General features: G+C 44.7%; 1 protein-coding gene across 1 annotated transcript in view; it reads right to left on the bottom strand.

Moving 5' to 3' along the window:
* OTOG (otogelin) overlaps positions 1–26,098 on the bottom strand; it is a 1,239,067-nt gene that overhangs the window by 967,077 nt on the left and 245,892 nt on the right. The window contains exon 12 of the mRNA XM_069625375.1: positions 12,809–12,954. Coding sequence (XP_069481476.1) covers positions 12,809–12,954 — 146 coding nt within the window. The remainder of the gene's footprint in view (positions 1–12,808; positions 12,955–26,098) is intronic.

The raw sequence follows: 26,098 nt of genomic DNA, 5'->3' as shown, positions 1-26,098 counted from the left end.
TAGAAATGGCTAGAATAGACGGCAGGAGGAGTGAATTTCTTACGGTGTCCATGGAATGAATATCACCTACGTTGTATGATGTCTTTATCAGGTAATAGGTTTAGGAGTGATACCACATAGTAAAAACACTCATATGTTGGGTTGATGTTAAAAGAATTAAAGGATCCCTCAATGCTTGCCAACACAGAAATATTGTAAATATGACATATCCATGATAGTGATTCAATCCTGCAGCCCCATCTATTCGGTCCTCCATAATGCGACTACGATTGAATCTGTGGCCTACACAAGACCTCTTGGCCGAACGAAAAATCATCCACATCAAACACATTTGTTGTTTCTTCTGTAAGGATACTACAGTGAAAGAAACGATGGAACATTTTATAGTAAACTGTTCAGCACTAATCCATCAGAGAGTGAAGTACTTCTCCAAGCATCTAAAATACTTTGGAAACATGCGGATCGAAAATAGATGGCCCATGATCTTGTCCACATCATCCATTAGTATTCGGATTCCCACTTGCAATTTTATCACAGCTCTAGATCTAAATGGGCGAAATGGACGAGAGAAGGGTGTTGACCTAGACAAAGCAATGTCACTTCTGTAACATCAATCAAATATCCTGAAAATCATATCATGTCATCTTGGTCTAACCCCCTTACATCTGCTGGACTGGTTTGCACTTGAACTTAAACAAAATCTTGTTTTGCACTTTGTTGAGCATCAAACAATTGTATGTTGTGATTCTATTTCACCTAGGTAGATTGCTGGTTGCCTTTTTTTTGACTTTATCTACATGATTGCACATGTCTACATTAAGTGTCCCTTTCCTTTTGTTTTTTCTATTTTCTTTTTTTTTTTTTTTATTTGTATATAATCTTCTTAGATTTTTTAACAAAATTTCGAGAAGCAGGTGAGGAGAATACAAAAATAAGAAGATGAAGAAAAGATAAAGTCGTTGCTAACTCCTAAAGATCTCGCTGTTCTATATTGCTTTGCCAGACCAGGTGTAGAACCGGTGGAACATTTTCATTCAATCTTTTTTTCATTCAATCTGTGTTGGAATAAGCACGTTGAGGATGTATTTCATAATGTTTATGGTGGCCAACTGCCATGCCTGTTTGTCTCCATCAAGCAGTTTATTCCAACACGTTTCTTCCTTTTGAAGAGTAAAATTTGTAAAAATGTCTGTCAAGTATCTATCACGAATTTCTGTCGTCGATGGACAGTTCAAAAGTAAGTGGCGTATAGTTTCCTTGTCCTTAGTGGACTTGCAGAGACGGCAGCAGCTTGACAAGGATTGTTGTCTAATCGCCAGTATTTCATTGGTTTCTAGGAGATTCAATCTAATTTTTAAGAAGTAATTTCGGGCCGCTCTATTTGGAAATAGTTTCAGAAATGGTTGGATGGAGTCGAGTTTCTTAGAGAAAGGAGGGAGGTGGCTGCTGAGTTTGTACTTGGAAGCAAGGTCGTTGGTGTTGATCCAGTCGAGTTCTTTGATTTTCTTGATCACTCGGACTGGATTGGCGATGAGGTCTTCTGTATTGCAGGCAACTGAGTCTAAGATGTTCAAAACTTTAGTTTCCCATCGAGTGAGCATATGACGAGTTCCCAGTCGGATTTCTTCACTTATCAACTGGTAGGCGTGAGGCGTATCTTTCTGTCTGCATTTCCGATAGAGCATGACACTATTACAATCCACAATTGATTTTAACGAGGAGAGGGTTAGTTCACGTCTGATTACTGATATCGGAGTTGTTTTCGGGAGGCCCAAGATTGGGCGCCAGAAGTTTGCTTCTAGTTTTGGCCATAAGTCGTGTGGAAGATTCGGCATTGCTTCGGCGCCATATGTCAAAGATGGAATAACTTTCCCTTTATAAAAATCTCTTGCAGGTCTAATTGAGAATCTGCCGTATTTGATATCAATTGCCTTTCCTTGTGTGGCTAGCTTAGTAGTTTTTGCGCGTAGGTACTCTTGCATTGCTTTTTCTTTGTACGAGCTATCTATAATAACTCTCAAGTATTTAAAGTTAGTGAATTTCTCGATGGTAGTTGTGCCTAGTTTCAGTTTCGGTGTGGATTTCTTTTTAGGGAGTTTCTCTATTATCATAATTTTTGTTTTAGATTCGTTAATTTCCAAATTATTTGACATCATATAAAGTTGAAGATTTGCTAGTTGGCGTTGAAGACCAATAGGGGTGTTGTCCAGCAAGATTAGGTCATCGGCGTAAAGTAAGCGACTAATTTGTTCTCCAAGTTTAGGAGGGAAAGCTCGAATCTTTGTTTCAGTTTCTTGGAAGTCGCCTAAAAAAGACCAAAACAAAGCCGGAGCTAATGGACAACCCTGTTTAACACCTCTGTTAGTTGCTATTGCTTCTGTTAATGTGCCTTGCTTATTCAGGCGGACCCTCAAGGTAGTGTTTGAATAAAGAGCTTTGATTGGGTTGAGTACGTCTAATGGGCATTTCCATGAGGCAAGCTTTCTCCACAGTCTTTCTCGATCTACTTTATCAAAAGCCTGTGTGAGATCAACAAAGGTGATATATAGGCGTGGGCGACCCTCCAAAATTTTGCTTTTAAGGGCACTCAGTATCAAAATGTTGGCATTTGTCCCCAAATTCTTTTTAAAGCCAGTTTGGAGCTTGTCGTGACACGGGGAGTCATTGGCCCAGGTAATGAAATGTTTTAACAGCAGAGACCCAAACATCTTGCCTATTGGGTCAAGGAGGGCGATAGGGCGATAATTCGCTGGGTCTAGCCTATCTCCTTTTTTATAGATAGGGACCACGTTTGCACATGTCCATGAGGGCGGGATTGATTTTGTGGCTGTGCAGTGTTTAAATATTTGGCTCAAGAAAGGAGCCCAGGTCTCTGGGTGGGATTTCAAGTCAAAATTCGTAATGCCATCAGGTCCGGGCGCACGTGATGGTTTTAGCTTTTTAATTAAAGCTATAATGTCCTCAATGTTATCCACGCTGATCCAGGGGGTATCATTAGATTCCATCAGAGGAGGTTTGGTGATTGGACTCTTAAAAAGAGTTTGGAAGTGGTTTTCCCAGGGCAGTTGGCCAATTCCGTTTATTTGACATGGCCGGTCTCCTGGTGCAGTTGAATGGAGTAGGGTCCAAAAGTCTCTGGCATTGTTTCTGGTGATGGTCATAAGAATGTTTTCCGCGTCTTGTTGATACAACTTATGACAGTGACTTTTTAACCATTATTTGTAATTTTTAACAGCCACTTTGATGATCTCAAATGCGGCTGAGGGCTCGAGTCTCTTTGCTTGTCTTTTTATTCTCCTCAATTCTCTCTTTTTTTCCATTACTACTTTATCGTAGGTGTGTTTTTGGTCTGGTGGTGATGACTTATTTTTTTTTTGAGGAACTCTAAAGGTGGTTAGTAACGGTAGATAGTCCACGTCTATCCTAGGCAATTGGTTGTTGTGGTCTTTATATTGGGCTGTAATAGTGGTTATAGCCTTTTCCGTTATTCTGAGTCTTGTTCCTTGCATAGAGACTTCTATATCTGAAGTCATAGTGTGGTTAATAGATGAGGTTGTTGACCAAGTAGTTTCAAGAACATTATGGTCACTTTCCTTTGTTTTGATTACTTTAAAGGAGTTGATATGAAGTAGTAGAGAGCGAGATACAAAGATATAGTCAATAGTGGAAGTTGAATTTGCTCTTTCCCAAGTTGGAAGTCTATTAGGATCAGGAAAGGCTAGATCCAAGTTGTCAAAAGATCTATACTTCATTAAATTTTGCCATTTTGTTGGTCTCTGATCTACTGAAGGTTTTTTTGATCTATATCCCTTTGAGTTTGTCGAAGGTTGGCTATTAATGTTCAGGTCGCCACATAAAATTACGTGGTCAGGCTTATGTGAGACTTGCGCCCAGTCCAACTCTTGTTCTATTGTGTTGATAAATCTTGAACTTTCAATAGTGGCTGGGTTCCAGTAGATGGTCACAATTATGAGTGTCTTTATCAAGGTTTTAGACGATCCTCTTTTTTTAGTAATCCAATTTAACTTTACCATCAGCATGAAGTGATTTTCTTTTAACTTTCGCGAGTTTACAAGGCCTCGTCCGCTACGGATCGCGATCAAGAGACCAGCCATTGGGCGGCCTAAAGAACCTTTCCTGGCTAACACTGTGTGGATTTCGTAGCCATCAAGTACTGGCGGATGTAGAAGCCATGTCTCTTGCAAACAGATGATATCGTAGTTTATTAGGTTTGAGGGTCCTTATGTTAGATGAAGGAAACCTCGGGTGTTCCACGAGCACAATTTTATTTGGTCTTGGGCGTTTGAATTTAGACAGTCTATTATGTTGCTGTTGATCGTATTCTCGAGTGGCTATTTGTGTTGGTTTAGCTTTAAGGCTTTTGGTAACCATGACCAAAGAGAATGTAAAGATGAATTTGAAGATGGGTTTGCTGTCACAGGATAGGGCTCATTCTGAACTGTCCTTTGAAGTTTTTGACCTTCTTTTAGGAGCGCCAGTCTACCAGACAGCTCCTTGTGCGCTGGGTTTAGTTTTTCAAGATCTCTGGCTGACCCCTTGGGTTGTGATTTGTTGATTGATTCAGTCTGGTTTGGTTTTTGGTCCAAAACTGTGGCGATTGTCGTTTTCTTTAGTGATTGGCAACGTTTTTGGCGTGAAGACTGGGAGTATTCAGTTGTTTTTATGGATGTCTGGGAATCTTTATTTGCTTGGTGATTGCAAGTTTTGATTTCTCTCAAAGATTCGGTGAGGTCGTAGCCCATTATTAAAAGTTCTTCGAGGGCAGATTCCAGGGCGTTTTTTGTTGCGTGTGACGCTATGTATAGGTGTGAAATTGCCCTGGATCCCTGATGGCTCGGGTCAACAATTTGGAGGTCATCTGACTTTACTAGTCGTAGTTTCGGGATGTAACTGAATAAGTCCATAACCGATCTTCGATTTAATATTACTTCATCATAATTTCCAGGGATCTGTTCTAGTTTCAATATCCATCGTATTAAAGGTTTAATGTGGTGTTTTGTGGTTTTTGATTTGTAGGTTGGTCCCTGGGTTTCCTTGGTGGGAGCTCTTATTGAAAATTTCTTTTGCTGCGCTTTAGGCCACGGAGTTTGAGGATTACTATGCGATCTATGAGATCGTCTTGTTGGCTGTCGGCTAGAAAACTTTTTTCGTGTTTCAATTTCTTGTTTTGGATAGTTAGTTTTAAGAACTATCGAGGACTCTCCAAATACAGGATCTATTGATTTATGATTGGTCGTGGCCAGTCCCGTTCTTCGTTCTTCTAAGGTTAGAAATGGAGATTCTCTAGACTTTGTTTCTTTATTAGAATTCCATGCCGGAAGTATGGAAGTTGTAGATGAATCAGGTATTTCTTCCAAGTTTTGATTTGAGAATGTTGATTGATCAGTGATATGTTGAGTAATGTTCATCATATCTTCGTTATTTAGAAATGCTTCTATTCCTCTAGGAGAAACATTCGGTGTTTCTTTTTCAGCTCTATTTACCTCTCCAGTTTTCTTTACATTGCCCTTTATTTTTAGTGGAGTAAAAAGGTCTCTTTGAGCATCTATAGCTTTTGAGCTTGTTGAGGCTGATTGGTACATTGAAGATGTTATGAATACTGGTTCTTGTTGGTGGGAATTAGTTTTTTCCACCCCTTTAGTTAACTTCGTTTTTTCTATCAAAAGAGTTGGTGGGACAGTTAAGTCAATGAAAGAAGGATTTCGAGTACTTTCTGTGTTTGTTTGCGTAATGCCCTGGGAGATAAGGCACGTGGTTGAAGTCAATTTTTGAAATGGCGCCATAATCAAATCTTGGCTCGGTTTGGTCGTAGATGCAAAAGACTTTGATTCTAGTGCCATGATGTAACCCTCCAAGAAAGTTATTTTGTTCAACATTGAAGTTTGAATCGCTGTATGGTCTTTCAGCGTGTCCCCTATTGTTTCATATAGTTTATTGAATGGGTTGAGGGCTATCGATAGAGCTGACATCAAGGTACAAGTGTCAAGCTTTTTTGGGTGTGAATCAGTTGAAGAGTTGTCACGATGAGCTGCTGATTTAACTATCCCAGAAGTTGATGGTCGTGTAGGTGGTGTGGTGGTGTTTAATGATCTTCTGGGGGGGAAGTCTGAAGAATATCTTCTTTGATTGGTATAATTGTCTAGGTTTGAGTAGAAAGAGTCTAAAGTTTTCTCAAACTGTAACTTATTTTTAGATTTGACAGGATGTTGACTTCCACCATCTTTCTCTTGAGTTTGTGGAATTAGTCTTAAGGGCTCACTTAGTGACTGTGGTAAAATCGTCAGTACCTGGTCTTTACGCTTGGTACTGTCGGTTGGTCGATTTATTGGATCATTGATCAGTGGTTGGTCTTGTATCAAGAATTGAGGAGAACCCGTTGCCGCCGAGCCAATTTGCTTTGATGGTGTCGAAATGGTTGGGAGGGGTACAGAGCTCTCTACTTCGACTTGCTCTCGTGTGGGAGTCTGAGTGCAGCTCTGCACTTCTTGATCACTGGTAAAAGTTTGTAGTGGACACAAAGTGGGGACTAAAGCTGAAGGTTTCGCAGGGGTTATGCTTTCCAAAGCTGGTGTAGGATTAGCTATAGGTAGTACTGCCAAGTTTCGAGTCTGCGGAGTCCCCAGCTCTTCCTGGATAATTTGTGGTATTTTTGAAGTCACTTGGCCTGAGAAGTGCCATTTTGTTGGGTCAATATCCGGAGCTGGCCAAGTGTCGTCTTTTGTTTGAAGGATAGAAGATCTTCGTTTAGCTTGAAGCAATCTACGATATTTACTAGGTGGAGTAATTGCATCAGCTGCCTCAAGAATTTCTGCATCTGTCAGCTCTTTACATTTTTCTTGGATGGCTTTGGAGTGCCTGTTGAAAAAGTCTGATAATAGCTTCAAGGGGCGTTGTGGTTTTTTACCGCCCTTTCTCGTTACTTTAGGGCCCGCACGGGGAACTTTGGTAGAATGTGTTTGTTTAGGCAGGGATTTAACCAATCTTGTGGTTTCCACTTGGTTATTCGGTAATTCTAGGACTGAGTTTTTCTTGGTAGGAACGTCGCTGGTTCGTGATCTCTTTTTTTTGATTATGCTGTTATGTTCTTGCGGTGGTAACTTAATTTCTTGAGACACAATTGGACTTGTTGAGGCTAATGCATTATTTTCTAGATTTGTCTTGTTTGCTGGTGGATTGCCATGAGTTTCCCTATGTACGATTGCTGCTACCAAAAGGCCAGCCATAGGTGGCGCTGCAGTTATTTCTCTTTCTTTCGCCAAGGTTGATGAGCCACGCTCGACTCCCAACCCACTCAGGCACTCCTGTCCTGCCACCGATGGGCGCCGCTTCCCGGAGGCGCCAGATGTCCGCACCTCTCCTTCCTTCAGCTGGTTGACGTGGGGGGCGCCCTCTCTGGGGTCCACCCCCGACCCCGACGTGTCTGCCTCGATCTCTGTCGCGGCACGCGCTGCCTGCCCGCTCAACGCCACCTCCCCTTCGAGAGGCCGCGGAGCCGCGGCTGCAGCAGCGGCGGCGATCGAAGCGCTCAGCTCCAGCAGCGCCCTCGGGGGCTCCGGCACAGGGCCCAAGGCGGTCCCCCCTCCGGGGGGCCTCCAAGTCTCAGACGTGGTCGCGACCAAAGTGGACACCGAAGCGTGCGGCGCCGGCTCCCTACCGGGGCGAGGCAAAACCCCCGAGAATGCCGGCCCGGCCCGCGGGCTGCTAGCGACCAGCTCCAATACAGCGGTCAGGGGAAAGCCAGTGCCGTCCACTCCCGGGACTGCGACCTCCTCCTCGGGTAAGCCAGCTTGGCTACAAGATGGTAAATGTTTGTTGTTGAATATGCCAGAACCTTTCTCAATAGTTTTTTGGTAGGGAATTTGAGCATTAGCAGCACAGTTTCTGTTTCCCATATTTGTTAGAATGATGGAGCTTGGGTTCTCGAGGATTTCTCGATCTTCTGTTATTTCCATTGAAGTCGAAGGGGGACTAGTTTGGGATTGGTGGTGTGTGGGTGATGTGGTTGTGGTTTTAGTTAGCAACTTGACTTTACTTCTTAGAGAGCGGCCTGTAAGGTCTTCTGAGTTCAACCGTTGTGGCTTTGGAGGTGATGGAACTGCCAGGCCCGTCTTGCCTGGCATGACTGCAAGACTGCCACTCACCGCCACTCCGCGTCCGCTCCGCGGAGTTAGTGAGTTTTTGTAGAATAGGTGTAGCGGAAGACACACCTCTCAAGGATAGAGCTGGAAAAAACACTGGCTGCTGCAAGACTGCCACTCACCGCCACTCCTTATTTTATTTGCGTACTCAATATGTCTAATGTTTATATATTTCAGAGTTGGTTATATACATTATTAATGGTGGTATTTTAATGTTGATCATACGCATTTTGATATGTTTTATGAATATATTTATGTATTGAAAGGTTGATTTAAAAAATGCAGACTGGGGGGCCTGCACCAGTGTACTCTTATATGGAAGGTGACCACTGCCCATTGTTAGGCAGAATTTTCATTTCTGTGCCAATTCCCTTTAACCTTAGATACCCCCACCTCTATTGCTGGATTTAGGGCTTTTGAATTTTTACTTTTGAGTTAGTGGGACCTTTTTCTCACTCACTCATGTGTTTTTCTAACTACGATTTTCTATGTTCCTTACTGTTTTATGGAGTCTGGTAAACGCCACAGGCATCTGCCTTTGCATTGCGACACATAGCACCTTTTGAGCAGTGTCAATGAGAAGTCCTTTGAGCGTCTTTTAATGTTTAACTACATTTTCTTGGGTGAAATACTGTTCCCAAGAATAGTAAGATGAGCCCTGTCTTACTTACCTTTTCTGTATGGGTCCAGCACACACCACCCTATGTGGAGTGCTGGAGGTTTACATAGTAATTCCTTTAACCCATTCCTCATGTGACATGTTGTTACACTAACTCACTTCAATGGCTGGTGTCAGTGGTTTCTTTTTTACTACCTAGTGACGTATCTGCAGGCTCATACCTCAGCTGCAGTGCTGCACGCAAGGGTGACCAGTTTCTCAAAATGGCCCCCATCTTCTTTTTTTGCCATTTCGTCTTAGTTTGTTTCTTCTGGGCTTTTACTCTGTTGTTTGCATCAGGTTTGAGTCCTTTGTGTCTCTTGCCTTTGGCGGGCTTCAATCCTGAAGCCTGCCCATGCTCCGGTGTGTCTGGAAAGGTATGAAGAGAGGGAGGGTTCCCAAACGTCCCTGTCCTTTGTCTCTAGGTGTGCCTGAGTGAAACCAGTTCCTATTAGCCGAATGGCTGTCTTGAAGGACAGCCACCCTGCTGTGTGATTGACAGCCTAGGGCTGTGAATGAATGGGAACTTGCATAAAAAGCAAGGTTTTGGGACTAGAAGCAGAGTCGACAACTGGAGGACAACATCCAAAGCATAGAATGAGAGAAGATGCCAGTTGCACCCTCCTGGACCGCAAACTGCTCGGTGAAGCCATGCAGCTGTGTTGACCCTGTTTTGAATTCACAGCAAAGACCCGTAAAGGACGACTTCCTCCCTTAGGCTGGTGGGACCAACTAGACTCAAGACAAACTCTATTTTGGCGCAACCCCCGACTTGCTTTGTCTTTCCAAGAATGCCGAAGCCTAATACTGGTGTACCTCGACCACTTGTGAGTGCATAGTCTTCCGAAGTCCGAATCTGGCTAGATCTTTCTGGCCATCCAGAGGACCCTACAGAAGCAGGGAATCTGCAACCAGAGTCCCCTCACCAGATTCCAGGACCGAGGGATCAATGAAATCCTGACCAGAGCTTTTCATTCTTCTTTGGTGCTGAGAAAAAGGTGGCAAAACCACAAAGAGATGATGATGAATTGACAGAAATCCAATGCTGCTGAGTCCCTCTATCAAGTGCTGCCTCCAAGACGTCCTCCCTTTCATCACTGTGACCAAGGACCAGGAACAAGGATCTACTGTATTACACAGTGAAGGCAACCAACTGAAACACTTTCTTCATTTCTAAGGTATGGTGGGCCTTGGGGTATTTTATCCTTTTGCCATTTGGAGTGCTTCCTATCTTTGGGAGTGTCATTTAACCTTACACTACGTTCACCTCAATTTACCTGGATTGGCCTTACAGCTTGTGCTTTCTAAAGATGACTCCTCTTGAGTTGCTGTGATTTCTCCTTTGAACACTGACTATTTTTCTAAGAACAAGAGCATCAGAACTTTGACTTTTTCCATTGACTTTGGCTGTCCTGGCTCCCTAAAGGCCCCTTTCTGAACCTATTGGCTTCGGCAGTGCTTTTTCCCTTTCAGGTTTTAAATGTTGAAAGCTTTAATGCTGGTATAATAGACTGCCTGCATCCCTCTGGGAGAATCTAACTGTTCTTATTACCTATCAGTCTGTTCTGATCTAACCCTAACTGTTCCTTCCTTAAAAACTTAATATTGCAAAGGTGATACTATATAAATGCTATACTGATCTCAAATTACATCACCTCCGGGTGCTGGAGCATGTGTAACATATGAATGAATTACTCACCTGCTTTATTGTTCACCTTTTGAACTGAATCCTAACTTGGGATTAATGTTACAACTAATTACTGCTTTTTAAAGAATGCTTTGTGTATAAATAAATACATATTTATTATATAACTTTAAGTGTGTAAGTGTTTAATTGGATACTTGTATTTACTGGTTTCATTGCACAGCTCTATAGCTCACCTTACCCCTCTTAAAATAAGCCTGTCTTCTTAGTCACACTACCAACTTGTGTAGTACTGGCCTATATTAAAAGGTGGGTTGCCTAATACCGAGAGATAAGTCTTGTGTACACCCACAGCAGTTGGACTGCATTGATTCTTACCTAAGCCCCATGTTAGTGGCCCCACACATAAGGTCAGGGCTTCCAATGACTGCAGCAGTAAATACTGACAATTGGGGTCATTCCGAGTATGGAGGTAGCCATGCAGCTTTTAGCGATATGGCTACCCCATACTGGGTACCGGGTCTGGGTTCCCTGAATGGGGAAATACCGGGCCATTCCGACCTTGGAGGGCCCAGTATTTCCCCATTCAGGGAACCCAGACCCGGAGCATCCTCATTCCCATTCGAGCCCCCATAGGGCTCAATGGGAATGGGGAGCATGCTAACAACGGGCCCGTTAATGACGGGCCCGTTGTTAGCATCCTGGACTGCTCACGGGACCCGCTAAGGACGAGCAGACCGGCCCCGTTAACCCCCTACCGCCAGGGTTGTAATGACCCCCAATGTCTCTTATGTGATTAGAGCGTGTGGGAGGGACTGAACACGCAAGGTATTGAACTTGCAGAGAAAAACGTTGAGGGCCACGACAGAACCACTGAACAAGGCAACTGGCAAAACTAGGGGACTGTTCTTAACTTACTAAGATGGTACACAATGGTGTCTGTCTCGCTTAGCCTGGGTATGAAAGAATGCGAAAGATAGTGGCATTAAGTCGAGCAAACAAGAATACTACTCTCTGTACACTACTATGCTCAGCTGCAAAAACTTACATACAAACTGTGTCTGCATTACGTGAAACACACGTGAAGGACAAAGAGCTCCTTGATAAAATGCCGCCTCTGTTAGATCATGGTGATCCCCTCGCAGCTCAGCACCGCTGTGCAAGCTCTCCCACTGCTGCATGCTGGAAAAACCTAGAAAGCACAGTCGGCTCACACTTCATATGCACAGAATGCCGAAATAGCCGCGGGAAAACACAGAAAGGAGAAGCTTGGGATGCGACCTAAGTAGTTGGAGCCAGCATTCCAAGCTCCCAGGTTGGTCGGCCATGCGGGTCCACACTCCATGCTTTAATTAAATAAAACGGCTATTGACACATCTGATGACTCTGTACCGTTGCACTGAAATACAGAGCGAAATCGAATCACAGAAGGCTGGGTGGTTCTTTTGTGACTATCCCCGTCCGTATGTGGATTTGGATTTGTAATATATTGCAGTCATTTACAGGACTGGATCAATTTACTAATTAAACTCCAGTTCATTTCATCTGATACTAACTAATGAAAAAATAGCGAAAACTGTGTTAACTAATTAAAAATAATTAAAAATGTTGAATTTATTTTATTTTTTAAATTTGTGTCGGCTCCCCCTCAAGCCCCCTGTTTCCCTGGCTTTATTACCCCACCCTCCACACCCTTTCAATGCCGTGCCTCACCCCATATATATTTTTAACATAAAATTCAACATGTATTTACGATTAATTTAAAAAGATATTCGTTATTTTTAATGAGTTATTATCACTGTATACCACTCCAGTTATATTAGTACACTATAGTATGTTGCATATTGTTTTAACAACAGTATTTTTTTCGAACAATGTTCCCACCAAATGATGTTACAGATTACTATAAAAACCACTGGGAAAAGTGGGAAAAATACTTAGCAGGGTGTAGAAAGGTATATTGAGATTGGCCTGATCCTTCGGAGAAACGAGAGGGATTGATACTACTAGAGTTTGGGAATTTTAATTCCCAAAACTGTTCCTTAAACTATATGCGATATACAAAAAATGTGACATCCCTAATGTTATGCATCTTTTTTCTTATTTAAAATTTAAATATGCAAGGGCAGAAGGGGTAATCTAGGTTAGAGCGTAGACTATTACAATGTTCTGTCCCATGCATTTTTTTTAAAGATGAAACTTTTGATTTTCTCAGAAAGGTTTTTGCTGACAACATGCGGGCCTATTCATTCACTTTTGAATTGCAATTTACTTGTCTAGGCATGAACTCATCATTTCCATGTTGTCAACAAATTGTACGTATTAATACAGTGTTTGGAAACTTACCTGGCCACATGGAACATTCCGCAGTGTCACAGTAAATCTGCCAGTGTTAAGACTTTTTGCAAGAATATATTGACAGGAAGCCTGGAAAGTGTACTTGCGGCCATCAAATGTCATGAAGTGAATGTCTCCAGTCACTGAACATTCCACTAAAAAAAACAAAAAATAAATTACTTTCAAAATCAGTAACACAATCCACATTGGTATACATTTTGCTGGACAACAGATGAAAGATTTTATATTAACGAGACTAAACCTGGTGTATGTGGTGCTCAAATGAATAACAGAACACATGTAATACCATTAACAATGACCAACATTTGTTATGGACCTAGTGCCGTGTCCTAGTGAAATGTCGCACAATGTCATGAATGAACCATTCACCACGAACTTCACATAACACACACCCTTTGCCATGGTTATCCCCTCCAGGGTAATTAAGCAGACAAGCACCGAGCATTGCATGTTCAGCCTCAGCCTCAGCACCACAACAGCAGCTGAAACTGAACAGCCTCCTCTGTGATGGCCCAGGTCAGACAGAGCTGTTTCTGTGGATAATCACTTACTGAACAATACGTTTCTTGCCATATATTCAGTACTTCCAAGTGGGTGAGCACCTGCTGGAACATAAGAGGCCGTAAGAGGGTGTTACAGCTTTCTTGCCCTTGTATTGGCAAGTCTTTACCTGTTCAGATTCTGGCATTGAAAATGGCCTTCTCCAATTGGTTTATGCAGGAAACAGAGCTCAAGGAGAGGAGTGTTTGACAAAACTTCTTCCTATGTCCTGCATTCTGTTCCAAGCATGTGCGAAAGGACGATCCTGCAGAATAATGTGTGTGTGATTTAAGACATGTTTTTCTATGTGTGAGGGATGGTGGTGTTACCTGGAGAGTTGTGGGCTTTGGTGTCACAGGGTTTGGATCTGTGGAATGGGCACACCTCTGGAGGCAATATAAGGGTACCATAGTACTTTTTCTGAGGGTAATCCAATCCAAAAGATGTCATGAATATTTTCTTAGGTAGAGCAAAAGTGGACTAACACTGTTGAGAGTGGAATGGTCATTTTTGGAGCTGATGCAAAGCTGTGATGGCCCAGCAAATGTTTATAATAATGGGATAAATGGTGAATTGTACACACTTGTTTGAACATCTGGATAAAAAGCCAAGCAATTTGCAAATGGTTTTGGTAGGATAACTCATGAAAAAATCCAATAGATGCAAGTCACCAACAGTGCACAGGAGCATTTCCCCAACACATTTTCATGATGCCTTCGCTCACCATATGTGCTAGTATAAAAACATTTGCATGCTAGATGTCCCCATACATTTCCATCCTGGCTGCACCAATATACTCATGTTTTTTTAGCGCATGATGCCAGTAACAATACTATAAGAAACCATGTCCAAGCTTGTTCTGCCAAGATATGGTAGTTTCCCCACATAAGGACTTACTCCAATTGGCTTTACCATTAAAAATACATTCCACAATATGAAATAATGTCCACACTGGATGCACCAAAATGCCAGTCTAACTACATAATAACACTTCTCATGCTCGTTTATCAAAGATTTGTACATGTATTTATTTATATTTTATATAGCACCTTAAGCCAAGGCGCTGTACAGAGAAAAGGGAATGGTACAATAAAATGTATATGCAAAAATAATAAGAAAGCAATCAATCAAGGATGTTGCAAAAAGGTGAGATTTCAATGATTTACGAAATAAAGAATAGACAGAGATAGCACGAAGAGACAGTGTTCCAGTGAGAGGAACTAGTAAAAGTTCAAAACTGAAATTGAGAACACGGGGGGCGAGGTGCCACCAAGAGAAATTGAGAGGAGGAGCGGAGAGAACGAGAAGGGGTATTGAATGCTACCAAGACAGAAATATAGTCAGGGGCAAGACCATAGATGGATTTGAAAAAAACACATAGAAAATTAAATTTAAGTTGAGAGCGAAAAGATAGACAGCCAATGGTAGCAAGGGAAGATGATGTCCAGAAAGGAAGATGACAAAGGAGACAAATAGAAGAGTTAAAAACAGATTTTAGAGGGGCACGACGATACATTGGGAGACCAAAAAGGTCAGAAGAACAGTAAAAGAGTCGGGAAAGATCAGAGAAGAAATCAACAGTTTTGAAGCTTGAAAATGGAGAAATGGATGAGCTTTACAGATATTGTGTAGGTGAAAGCAGAAGCATGCAAAGTTAGAGAAATGTGATGAGAGAAGGATAGGCAGGAGTCAAGAAAGAGCACCAGATGCCGAGCTATAGACGAGGTTGGAAGCTGGGATGGAAGGAACAAAATAAAGGACGGACGAGGAGGAGGAGGAGGAGAAAGGGTGTTAGTGCTGAAAAAGAGAACCTCTGTTTTCCCACTATTAAGTGTGAGATAGTTAGAAGACATCCAAGATTTCTCAGAAGGAAAGGAAAGAAAAAGTTGAGTGTCATCAGCATAAAAGTGGTGTGACAGATCAAAGGAAGAAATAACAGCAGCAAAAGGGGAAGAGTAAAGAAGGAACATAAAAGGACCCAGGGCGCACACTTGCAAAACACCATGGGCAGTCCATTTTTTTTCCAGATGATTTGCAAAACCCATGAAACAGAAAAGGATCTTTGAGACAGATATGATTGAAACCAGAATAGGACAGAGCCCGCAAAACCAAAGGAAGAAAGAGACACCAGTAGAAGGGAGTGGTCAACAGTGTCGAATGCAGCAGATAGGTCTAAAGGAATAAGAAGAGACGAGTGTTTAGAATAGCCTGCAGTAAGTAGTAAGTTCAAAACAGAAAGAAGAGCAGTTTCCGTGGAGTGACGAGGGCGAAGGACTGATTGGAATTGTGGGAGAATAGAAGAGTTAGAAAGAAAGGTAGAAACTTGAGAATAGACCAACTGTTCAAGTAATTTAGAGAGATAGGGTAGCAGGGAAATAGGACGAAAGCTTGAAACAAGTAGTAGGTCGGCGGTAGGTATCTTTAAAATTGGGATGATGGAATCATGCTTAAAAGACAATGGAAAAGGTGAAGTTGAGAGACAGATATTGAAGAAAGAGGTGAGGTAAGACACCAAAGGAGGGTACAATTTGAGAATGAGTGCAGAAGGGATGGGGTCAGTAAGAGAGGCATTAGGCTGGGCTTTAGCTAATAGAAGAGAAGTGTCAACATTGGAGATTGTTTGAACGCAGGAAATAGAAGCAGAGAAAGCAGGAGTGAAAGAAGTCATACGTTCGGGTGAAATGAAGGCTTCAATGTCAGAACGAAGAGAAGCTATCTCAGATGAGAAAAATTAAGCGAAGTCAGATGAGTACTTGGGGTGGGAGGAAACAGAAGACGAGAAGTAATTTAAAAAGAACACCTAGGATGTACAGACTGAGTGTGTAGGAGATCAGGAAAGTAGAGACATTTAGCAGAAAATAAACAGTCATCATAGAGAGGATGGTAGGAAAAGCATGAAGAATAATCCACTGTAGAGTTGGTCTTGAGCCAGCGTCTTTCAAGACGACAGAGGAAACTGCGCATAGAGCAAAGATAGGAGGAAAGCCATGTTTGAGAAGGTTTGTGAGTGGGATGGAAGGATGATAGAGGGTAAAGTGAATCAAGAGAATAAGAGAGAGATGAAGAAAAAGTAGAGGCAGCCTCGTCAGGTGTTAGGGACGAAAAAGAGGAATCGGGAGGAAGGATGGAGGTACAGGTGGAAATAAAGAGTGAAGAGTTAAAGTTCTGTAAATCACACTGACAGAATGATGACACAGAGGAGAGCACAGAAGAACGTGAAGAAACTTGAGGAAACAGTTACACAGAAAAAAGATAATGCCGGAAAGATAAACTGGGAGAGAAGAAACAGGAGAGACAGAAAAGGATGAAAAGATGCCCAATACAAAATGTCATGTCACAGTAAGAATTGGTTAGACTAGCTGCACTAAAATGCCAATCTAGCCACACAATATCATTTATTATGCTCGCTTTAACATAGAATCGCAACAAAAAATGCCATGCCTACCTCCTAGTGCGCCAGCGCCTCACACTCACATTCATTATGAATGTGATTATGTGTGAGCGAGGCGCAGGTTGGCCTAGAGGTCAGTTTATGTGTGCAGGGTGCTGAGGTCACAAGGGACAGCCATGGCATTTTTCTATTGGCATAGATGCCCAGTAAATAATGCCACGCCTGCCCTCTGGGGCACCCAGCACCTTGCAGACTTCCATTATCAATTGTGTGCATAAGAGGTGCTGGTGGTCAGGCATGGCATATTTTACTGGGCATCTATCACAGCTGCCGATTAAAAGCGCCATGGCTGCCTCCTGGACCCCCCAGCACCTCACACACATGTGCACACAATCAATGTGATCACCAAATCCATTTCTCTTTATGGTGAAATCTTCAAAACGTTTTTTCTTCCATTTTTTTAATCATGCGGGGTAGGCCCCCTGTGCCTCACCACCTCCCTCTACCTTATCCTATACCCTTACCCCACCCCATCTATGTTTTAAAATGTAACCACTTACCCAACCAACCAAATTTGTAGAAAACAATTTTAAAAGATTTCTCATTCGGGGGAAATGGTATTTATGAAATGTAGGTATTCAGTATTTTGAACTAGGCATCTATTATAGATGCCCAGTAAAAACACGGCCTCATTACAAGTTCTCCGGTCCGGAATGCAGTGATTCTGTGACAACGGTGATACAGTTTCCGCATCCGCAATGTTGTGGAAAGAGCGGCCGATTACAGCCTGTCGGTCGCGCGCAGCACACGGACGCGGAAACGGTGTCACCGTCGCCACGTAAACACCTACGGAAATCGACGTACCGGCCCCACAAGCATTGTAAAAACCATATCCGCCGCCGTCCTCACGGAAGCAGACATACCATGTCCGCGAAAACCGGAAAGAGAGAGACGGCCATTATATAAACCACAATCCACTGCCATCCAGAGTCAGCACAGGCTAAATCTCCACACTGAGAAGCCAAAAAGGACCACCACCATGGCAGCCAGGATCCCTGCCCAGAGACAGCGCAAACAGCGCTTCAGCGAGGCGGAGCTCACTGTATTAGTGGACCACATAGTGCAGCATGGCGAAATGCTGTTTAGCGCTGACCAACGGCGTGCAACACAGCAGCGCAGAAAGGTTGTGTGGGCCGAAGCTGCACGCAAGTGCACAGCTGTGGGTGTCACGAAAAGGAGCATGAAGGACTGCCACAAGAGGGGGGACGACCTCAGACTGAGGGTGCGAAACCTGATTGCAACATACCAGCAGCGCAACAGTGGCACAGGTGGAGGGCCTGCTTCACCACTGAGGCTGCAGACATGGGAGGAGCGCTGCAGCAGTGTCCTCCACCTCAAGGCAATCCATGGAATTGGCGATGCTGAGGCAGGAGTGAGCCCACCTGCAGATGCTGGTAAGTGCACAAATTTCAATGCCATATGAGTACTTGTTGAGGCCAGGAATGCCCCCAAAGGACCCATTAACAACCGCCCCACCCAGTCAGTGCAGGAGTGCCCCCAAAGGACCCATCAACAACCCACCCACACACCCACAGTCAGTGCAGGAGTGCCCCAAAAGACCCATTAACAACCCTCTTCACCCAGTCAGTGCAGGAGTGCCCCAAAGGACCCATTAACAACCCACCCAGTCAGTGCAGGAGTGCCCCAAAGGACCCAGTCATGACCCAGACGATAAGCAACACCCCTACAATACATGGCCGTCAACAGTCATATGCGTGTAAATGCAAATGGTCAGTTATCAACCTGTCTGATGCATGTGATGCACCCATCAGGTACCACCACACAACTAATTGCATGCCCTCTGTGTCCCCACAGCCATTTCAAGTGACAGTGACAATGCTCAACAGGCGAGGCAATGTGCACCTGCACGCGGGTGACCCAGCACCCCTGCCCAGGAGGAAGACGCAAGCTGCACAGCAACTCTGCCACCAGCTGCACCTGGTATGGATGTACCAGCTAACACCACCATCTCCACGCTGCCTGCTGCCACACAGGTGCCACGCCCACCCATCATGCCCACATAACGCACCCCTGAAAACATCTGCACTGCGGAGGAGGCTGCAGGCAGTGACAACAGTGCCCCAGCACTGCAGTCTGATGTAGGGCCACAGGGGAAGGTGCCGAACCTGGATGACCTGTCAGCCCTCCAAGACCTCCAGTTCAGCCCATCATCACTACATAGTCCAATGGGGTTGCCAACCCCCTCTATGGCTGAGCTGAATGCCCACATGCAGCGGATGGAGGACCAGCAGGCCACCCTTACCCAGCTAGTAGAAAGGCAGCTGGAGGAGTCCAGGCTGCAGAGGGACAGTTACAGTTCATCTGTGCGTCGGCTCTCCAGGTCAATTGGACGCTTTGCCACCACCATGTTGACCCTGGCACGCCATGTCCAGGAGGGCAACAACACGTCCTGCATTGTGGAGTCCATGTGGCTTGCCCAGCAGGCATATCTGGGACGTTTGCCAACTATGCCAGCAACAGTGCCCTCCACAAGCACCACCCCATCCAGCTCCACCTCTGCCAGCACACGGAGGCGCTCAAGTCACCTAACAGGGCCCTCAGGCAAGGATGCCTGTGCGCAGAAGCGCACACACAAATGATGCCATGTGTGTTTGGCAGTCCAGGACACATACATGGACAAGAAGGGTCTAAGGGGGTGGGTACGTTTGGGTGGTGGGGGAGGTCCATTAGGGGGTTAGTAAATTGGGGCCTGGTTGGAGGTGGGTACGTTTGGGTGGGGGGGAGAGGTCCATTAGGGGGTTTGTAAATTGGGGCCTGGTTGGGGGTGGGTACGTGCACCTTCTTCCCTGCTGTTATGTTTAAAATATATTATCATAGAGAAAATCATTCATGAGTGGACATCCATCATTTCATTTGCAGTCCACCAATGTATTAACTGGCATCGTCATATCCATGCAATGCTGTCAATGTGCAGTCTCTCAAAAGTAGATGCAAATTAGTGTATCCCGTGCTCGTTGTCCATCTTGTGCACCCCCAGGAGGAGGTGGAGCCATCCCCATCCGCATCTTCATCACCATCATCGTCCTCTGCGTCTGGGGCAGCGGAATGTTCCTGCGCAAGCACAGATTGTGCAGCATGGCACAAACAAGCGTCATTTTACCCATCTTCACTGGGCTGTAGAGCAGTGATCCGCCAGATATGCTCAAGCAGCGGAACCGGGCCTTCAGTAGTCCAAATGTCCGCTCAATCATGCCACGTGTGCAGACGTGTGCCCTGTTGTACACCTCCTCATGCCTGTTCCTTGCCCTCCGTACAGGCGTCATCAGCCATGGCGTGAGTGCATATCCAGCATCACCTACATGGGATGTAAATGTGGGGGAAATGTCAGTGTTTGTTGTATCATGTCTTCATCAGATACAGTGCAATCTTGTGTCATTGATCATTCATCCACATGTGCCAAGAAGTGGTTGGACCGGTGAGTGATTACCATTCCTGGGTCATTGTCATTGACGTTGGCATCTGGACATTGACCAACGATTTGATGTGCATATGTAGTTGCCCCTGCAGACAATAGTGGTTGGTAAGTATGGCATTGTGCAGTGATGTACACACATGGCGGAGTCAATCAATTGACTGTGATGAAGTTGTCGATGCAGGATGTCTCATGTGCATTGGGGGGGGCAGTGGTGCATAGTGTGGGTGGATGTATTGAGTGTCTCCAGTTGTATGGCCCAGTGGTAGTATCGGTTGTGTGGCAGGGTGTGTACGGCACACTGTGCCAACCTGTCATGTGTAGCTTTGTGATCTGTGGGTTGTTCTGAGTGTTCACTAAATGGGCTGGGGGTGATGAATTTGCAGTCGTAGCAGCCCAATCACATAGGTCATTGCCCTGGACACACACCCCCCTTCCATAGGGCTGTGCATTGGCAGTTGTACTCACGCAATAGCCATGTGCTTTGTCCAGCGTAGTGTTCCATGTACCGTGGCAATGTCGAATTCCGCAGAACCATTGAGTCATGTGTTGAGCCCGAGAAATGTGCCCAGCAATGTGTTATCACATGTCCGGCATCAGATACCATCTGTACATTCAGTGAGTGGTACAGTTTCCTACTGCGGTACATCATCTCGATAGCATGTGGTACTGTCAGCTCTATGTGGGTGCAGACTACTGCACCTATGCAATTTGGCATGCCTGCAATGGCATGGAAGGCCAACTTGGTGGCAATGACCTTGGCAAGGGTACGGGGTATGGCGATGTGTTCCGACACATGGCGCAACAGGGCATCCAGTACCTGTACCAATATTTTGGAAAAACAGGGTTGTTATATCCCGTGCAGCTCACCAGCTGTGTGCTGATAAGTTCCGGTGCCAAGAAAATGCAGTACCGACACCACCTTCAGGAGGGGGGGGTGACGGTGGTGATGTCAATGTGGCTGCTGATGTCGTCCTCTATCTTGGTGGTGATGTACATGATTGTTGGACGGTCCAGCCGGTATAATGCGTGGATCTGTCCTGGGGTCAGGTTCCAGGGTGAGGCCCTGATGCGTGGTATTGCAGGCTGCCTGCGGGGACGTGCCGGCTGAGCAATAGGGTTTGGCATGGGTACTGGATTTGCTAAGTGCCGCCTGCGCCTCCACCGCATCCACCTCCTCCTCCTCTGCACCATTACTGCTATCATGTGCAGTGCTGCCTGTTGGTTCAATAGCCCCAGTCCCAATGCTACTAGAGCTGCTGCCTGCATAGTTCTGTTTGGAGTTGGCCTGGGTGTTGTCCTTTTATAGGCTCCCAGTGGCCTGCTGGGTCCAGCTGGGCTCATTTGGTGCACCTGTGGCCTGATTCAGCTCACCAGGCACTGTTTAATGTCATGTTCACGGTGGCGGCGATACCGCCACCGTGTTCACGGTTTTTGCGCTATTTTATGTGGCAGTGTTTCCATGTCCATGGTACTCGTAATGCTTGCAGTGTTTCGTATTGCCGGTAACGGTGGGGTTTCTGTGCAGGTGAAGTTTACGGGTGCCTTGACTCCGCGGTGGCGGTTTATAGTGGTGGTATTTCCGGGTTCGTAGGTCATAATTTGGCGATCGCGGAAATGGTGCCGGTATGGTTATACCGGCAGCGTTTAGTCTGGACCGGAGAACTTGTAATGAGGACCAGATGTCTTCCCCCTGACCCCTCAGTGCCTCACATGCACACAATCAATGTATTTGTGTATGTGAGGTACTACGGGCCCAGTTGTCAGGCATGGTATTTTTGACAGAGCATCTGTTATAGATGGCCAGTAAAACAAATGACATGTGTGTCACCTGTTCCCCAGCTCCTCCCACACACACACACAATCAATGTATGTGTGTATGTGAAGTGTAGGGGGGCCCAGGTGGCAGGCATGGCATTTTTTACTCAACCTCTGTCATGGATATCCAGTAAAAAGAATACCATCCATTTCTCCTGGGCTCCCCAGCGCCCTTGGAAGTGGAGCAGATTTTTGCCAATTTGGTGGTCAGGTGGATTTTTCAACAAAGACATTTTTAAAAAGTCATTGCTGTACAACCATCCATCACCCCACCCACCAAAATCAGCTTCCCGCCCCAGCACAAACACACACACATACACAATATTCGCACGCAGCATGCACTCGCTCACTCACATGTGCACCCATCATCATACACTCACTCATAACACAAGCATCCGTGCATTCTTACGCATTTAAATTAACATCAACTTGCCCTTTGCCCTGGTCCTGAAGTTTCCTCCTAGTGCTGCAGTACCTGCGTAGCATGAACAGGAATCAGAAAGCAAGAACTTCTGGTTCCTACACATGCGCGCAGGTGCCAGGGTACTGATGATGAAGTGGCCCTCTCGATTTGTATGTGCGGGAAGGCACAGGCATGCCCCCTACCTCACACATACAAACATGCAGTTCCCCTCCCTGCATTCCCTATAGGCTATGCAAGGCTGGTGAAGCAAATCGCTGCAGTCTTGCATGGCTCATTGAGCATGTGCAGCTGGGGAGCAGAACTGTCAAAGGGATAACGGGTTTCCCTTTGACAGTTCAAACCAGCCCAGGAGTGCTCCATCACCTGCAAAAATAAGCTGAGGGAGTGCTCAATGTTAAGACCGGGCTGGCTCGTGGTTCCTCCATAATGGGCGAGTGTGCTGATGTGCCGGCATCCCCTACCGCATTATGGAGGATCTGCCACTGCTGCACCAACACCCTCTTCCAAGGCCGAGCCCACACATTCATATACACATGAAAACAGCCACCCAGCCCTACAGCCTCTCTCAATTCTTCACACGACACCCACCAGAACACTTCACTCATACAGATATATGATTGTGTGTATCTGCATGCGTGAAGTGTTCTAGTGGGTTTTGTGTGAATGATTAAGAAAGCTGTATGGGTGTGTAACTGCTTATGTGCATTTGCATATGAACGTGTGTGTGTGTGCGCTTGGAGGGGTCATTGGTGCAGGCCAATACCAAGGTAGGAAAACATGTTCTTGCTGGCTACGTGTGGTGCACTCTGTAAGAGCCTGTTTTCTCACGTTGTTATTCTCCCCTTCAAATCCAAGCCCACTCACACACATTATTTTAAGCATGCACCTGCACACAAGCAGTCATGCACCCACACAGCCTCTCTCAATCATGTATATGACACCCACCAGAACAGTTCACTCACAAAGATGTACACATGCATACATACATGCACACTGTCACAACCCTCTACAGCTTCTCTCATTCACTGAATGATTGAGAAAAGCTGTATGGGTGTGCCTCTGCTTATGTGCATGTATATATGGATGTGTGCATCTGCCTGAGTAAGGGTTCTGCTGGGCGCTGTGTGGCTGATTAATTTGTATGGAAAACTTTACTCATGCATGTACAAACATGAATTTAGACATACGTAGTCACACACACATACAGCTTCTTTCAATCATGGACTCTGCACCCAGCAGAACACTTTCTCATACATTCATAAACACATTCACAACATTCACACAAGCAGCCAGGCACCCATAAAGCCTCTCTCTCTCAAACATACATGACACCCACTAGACCACTTGCACAGACACACATATTTAGGGCCTGATGCAAGTCCCATGTAAAATAAGAAAAGTTTTCCATCATGGAATGACAATTATCTATTTACAGGGAGCTCACAATCAGGCATTCATATACACATACACAACATTCACACAAGCAATCCAGCAACCATACAGCCTCTCTCTCAAGCATACACAACACTTACACAGACACACACATTCAGGGCCCGATTGCAAGCCGCATGTAAAATAATACAAGTGTCTTTCCATCATGGAATGAAACTTGTCTTATTTTGCACAGAGCTCACAATCATATACACATCCACAGTATCCACAGAAGCAGTCACTCCCCCATACCTCCCCTCATCATTCATACACACAGCACTCACCAAACACTTAATTTACGCAAATACACTGTCACACAAGCACACATTAAAAATACAATCCCTCTCTCTCTCGTACGTAGACACACACACACACACACCCATACACACACTCTTTTTCATTTTACCCAATTACCTGAGTAGGCCACAGCGGTGACCTTCTCTGGAAGGGCCGGATTTTCTCCCTCTTCCTCCAATGGCATCACGTTGTTGGAAGAGTGTCAGGGGTCAGGAGACGCCTTCACTCCCCCTCCTGCCTATTCCTCCATCAGGCATAGGGCAGGGTCAGCATTCTGACCTGCTGACCCACCCCCTGCCTGAGAAGGACTGGCAGAGGGAGGGATGAAGAGCCATTCAGGATGCCTCCAAGGCCGTTTTTAACGGCGCCCCTGATGGATCTTGAAGGGCTGATGCGACCTGTGCTCTTCCAATGCCTTTCATAGAGCTCCACATGAGTGAAGGCATCAGCGGTTTATTCGCCGACCTTCACTCATTTAAAGTGTTGTGTAGGGCATAAGGGACGCCACTAGTCTTTGCATTTTCAAAGAATTTAAATGTTTTAGATTCTTTGCAATAGCGAGCGAGTTAGAATCACTCGCTCCATAATGCAAATGCATTTTTTTACATGTGGTTTTATTTTGCTTTTTAAATTTTTTTTATTTGCAGGACCTGAAGGGTGGTGTAGGGGTGGTGTAGGGGTTGGCACCAGGGGCGCTGCCATAGTTTCGCCTATGGGCAAACCTCCACTGGTCTATGATGTAGTTTACAGCACTGATGTGCAGATGTTAAATTAGAGGGTTCGTGTTGAAAGTCTGTCATTTCAAATACTTTAAAGATATCCGATTAAAGGTTTTGGGACGCGTTTCTATGAATTGATGGAGCTTATAGAAGTACTGTATGTGTGAATGCTCTATTACTCTGAATTCTTTCCCATGTCTGGATCTCCCAGGCTCAGTGATGGTTTCAATGATAAAATGTAATGAACTATAAATTAAAGTGGGGTTGGATGAGCTTCTGATAGACATGTCTTTGGCATGGCATAGGAAGTGGCATGAAGGGCTCTAGGTGGAGCTGTTCAATATCAAGTATATGCATAGAAACAGATGCAGACATTCAGAGAAACATCTCATAACCAGACTGACAATGCCTACTAGGCCATTACTGGCTGGCATCTCTGCTGGAATGTTGAGTGAGAAAGGATTTCAATTTTGGCATAAAGGATCGCCTACACTTAGAACTCCTGGTGTTAATCCAAGTATCACTAAGTGAGCCAGCTAGATGAATAATTAGGATATTATGCTATAGAATAAATCATTGGTATTTATCTATGTAATCTAGCACCTTCCGCACACATTGGATATTTGCTATAGACTGTTATTGGACTCTGGAAATAATACATAGAAATCCAGGGAAGGGAACCAGCACCTGTGAGACATGGAGTTCAGAGAATGATTGTATCTTTCATGCTTGCCACATGTTGGAAGCAGGTGCGAATCTGGCAATACTCTGGTGCAATAACAAGTGTATGAATTGTTCATCAGCATATGGGATGAAAGATTCCCATTACATTTTGTTGGTTCAAATGAAGTTTGGGGGTATCTGGCAGGCAATGGTGTTCATATTGCACTTTCTGCCAGGATGCACTGATGTTGGCTGATGCACTAATGTTGGCTGAGCACACAACCCCGCAAAAGAAAAACCATTTGACTAATTGTTTCAGTTGTATTATGCCATATGAGAAATCTATATGTGAAGTTAGGTGGATGCCTATTTAGGGGTTGCCTTTTTTTTATTTTTTATTTTTTTTACTTGGGTGTATTTCTTCTATTGCTGTAAGAACAATTATCTGTGTTTTTCCCGTCAGAAAAATTACAAACAACTGTGTTTTTTTAATGTATAGAAA

This window comes from Ambystoma mexicanum, chromosome 11 (assembly GCF_040938575.1).
Source record: "Ambystoma mexicanum isolate Mex_15411 chromosome 11, UKY_AmexF1_1, whole genome shotgun sequence".
In the NCBI taxonomy this organism is placed as follows: Eukaryota; Metazoa; Chordata; class Amphibia; order Caudata; family Ambystomatidae; genus Ambystoma; species Ambystoma mexicanum.
The sequence above is the reverse complement of the archived record's forward strand: the minus strand, read 5'-3'. Positions and strand labels throughout refer to the sequence as shown.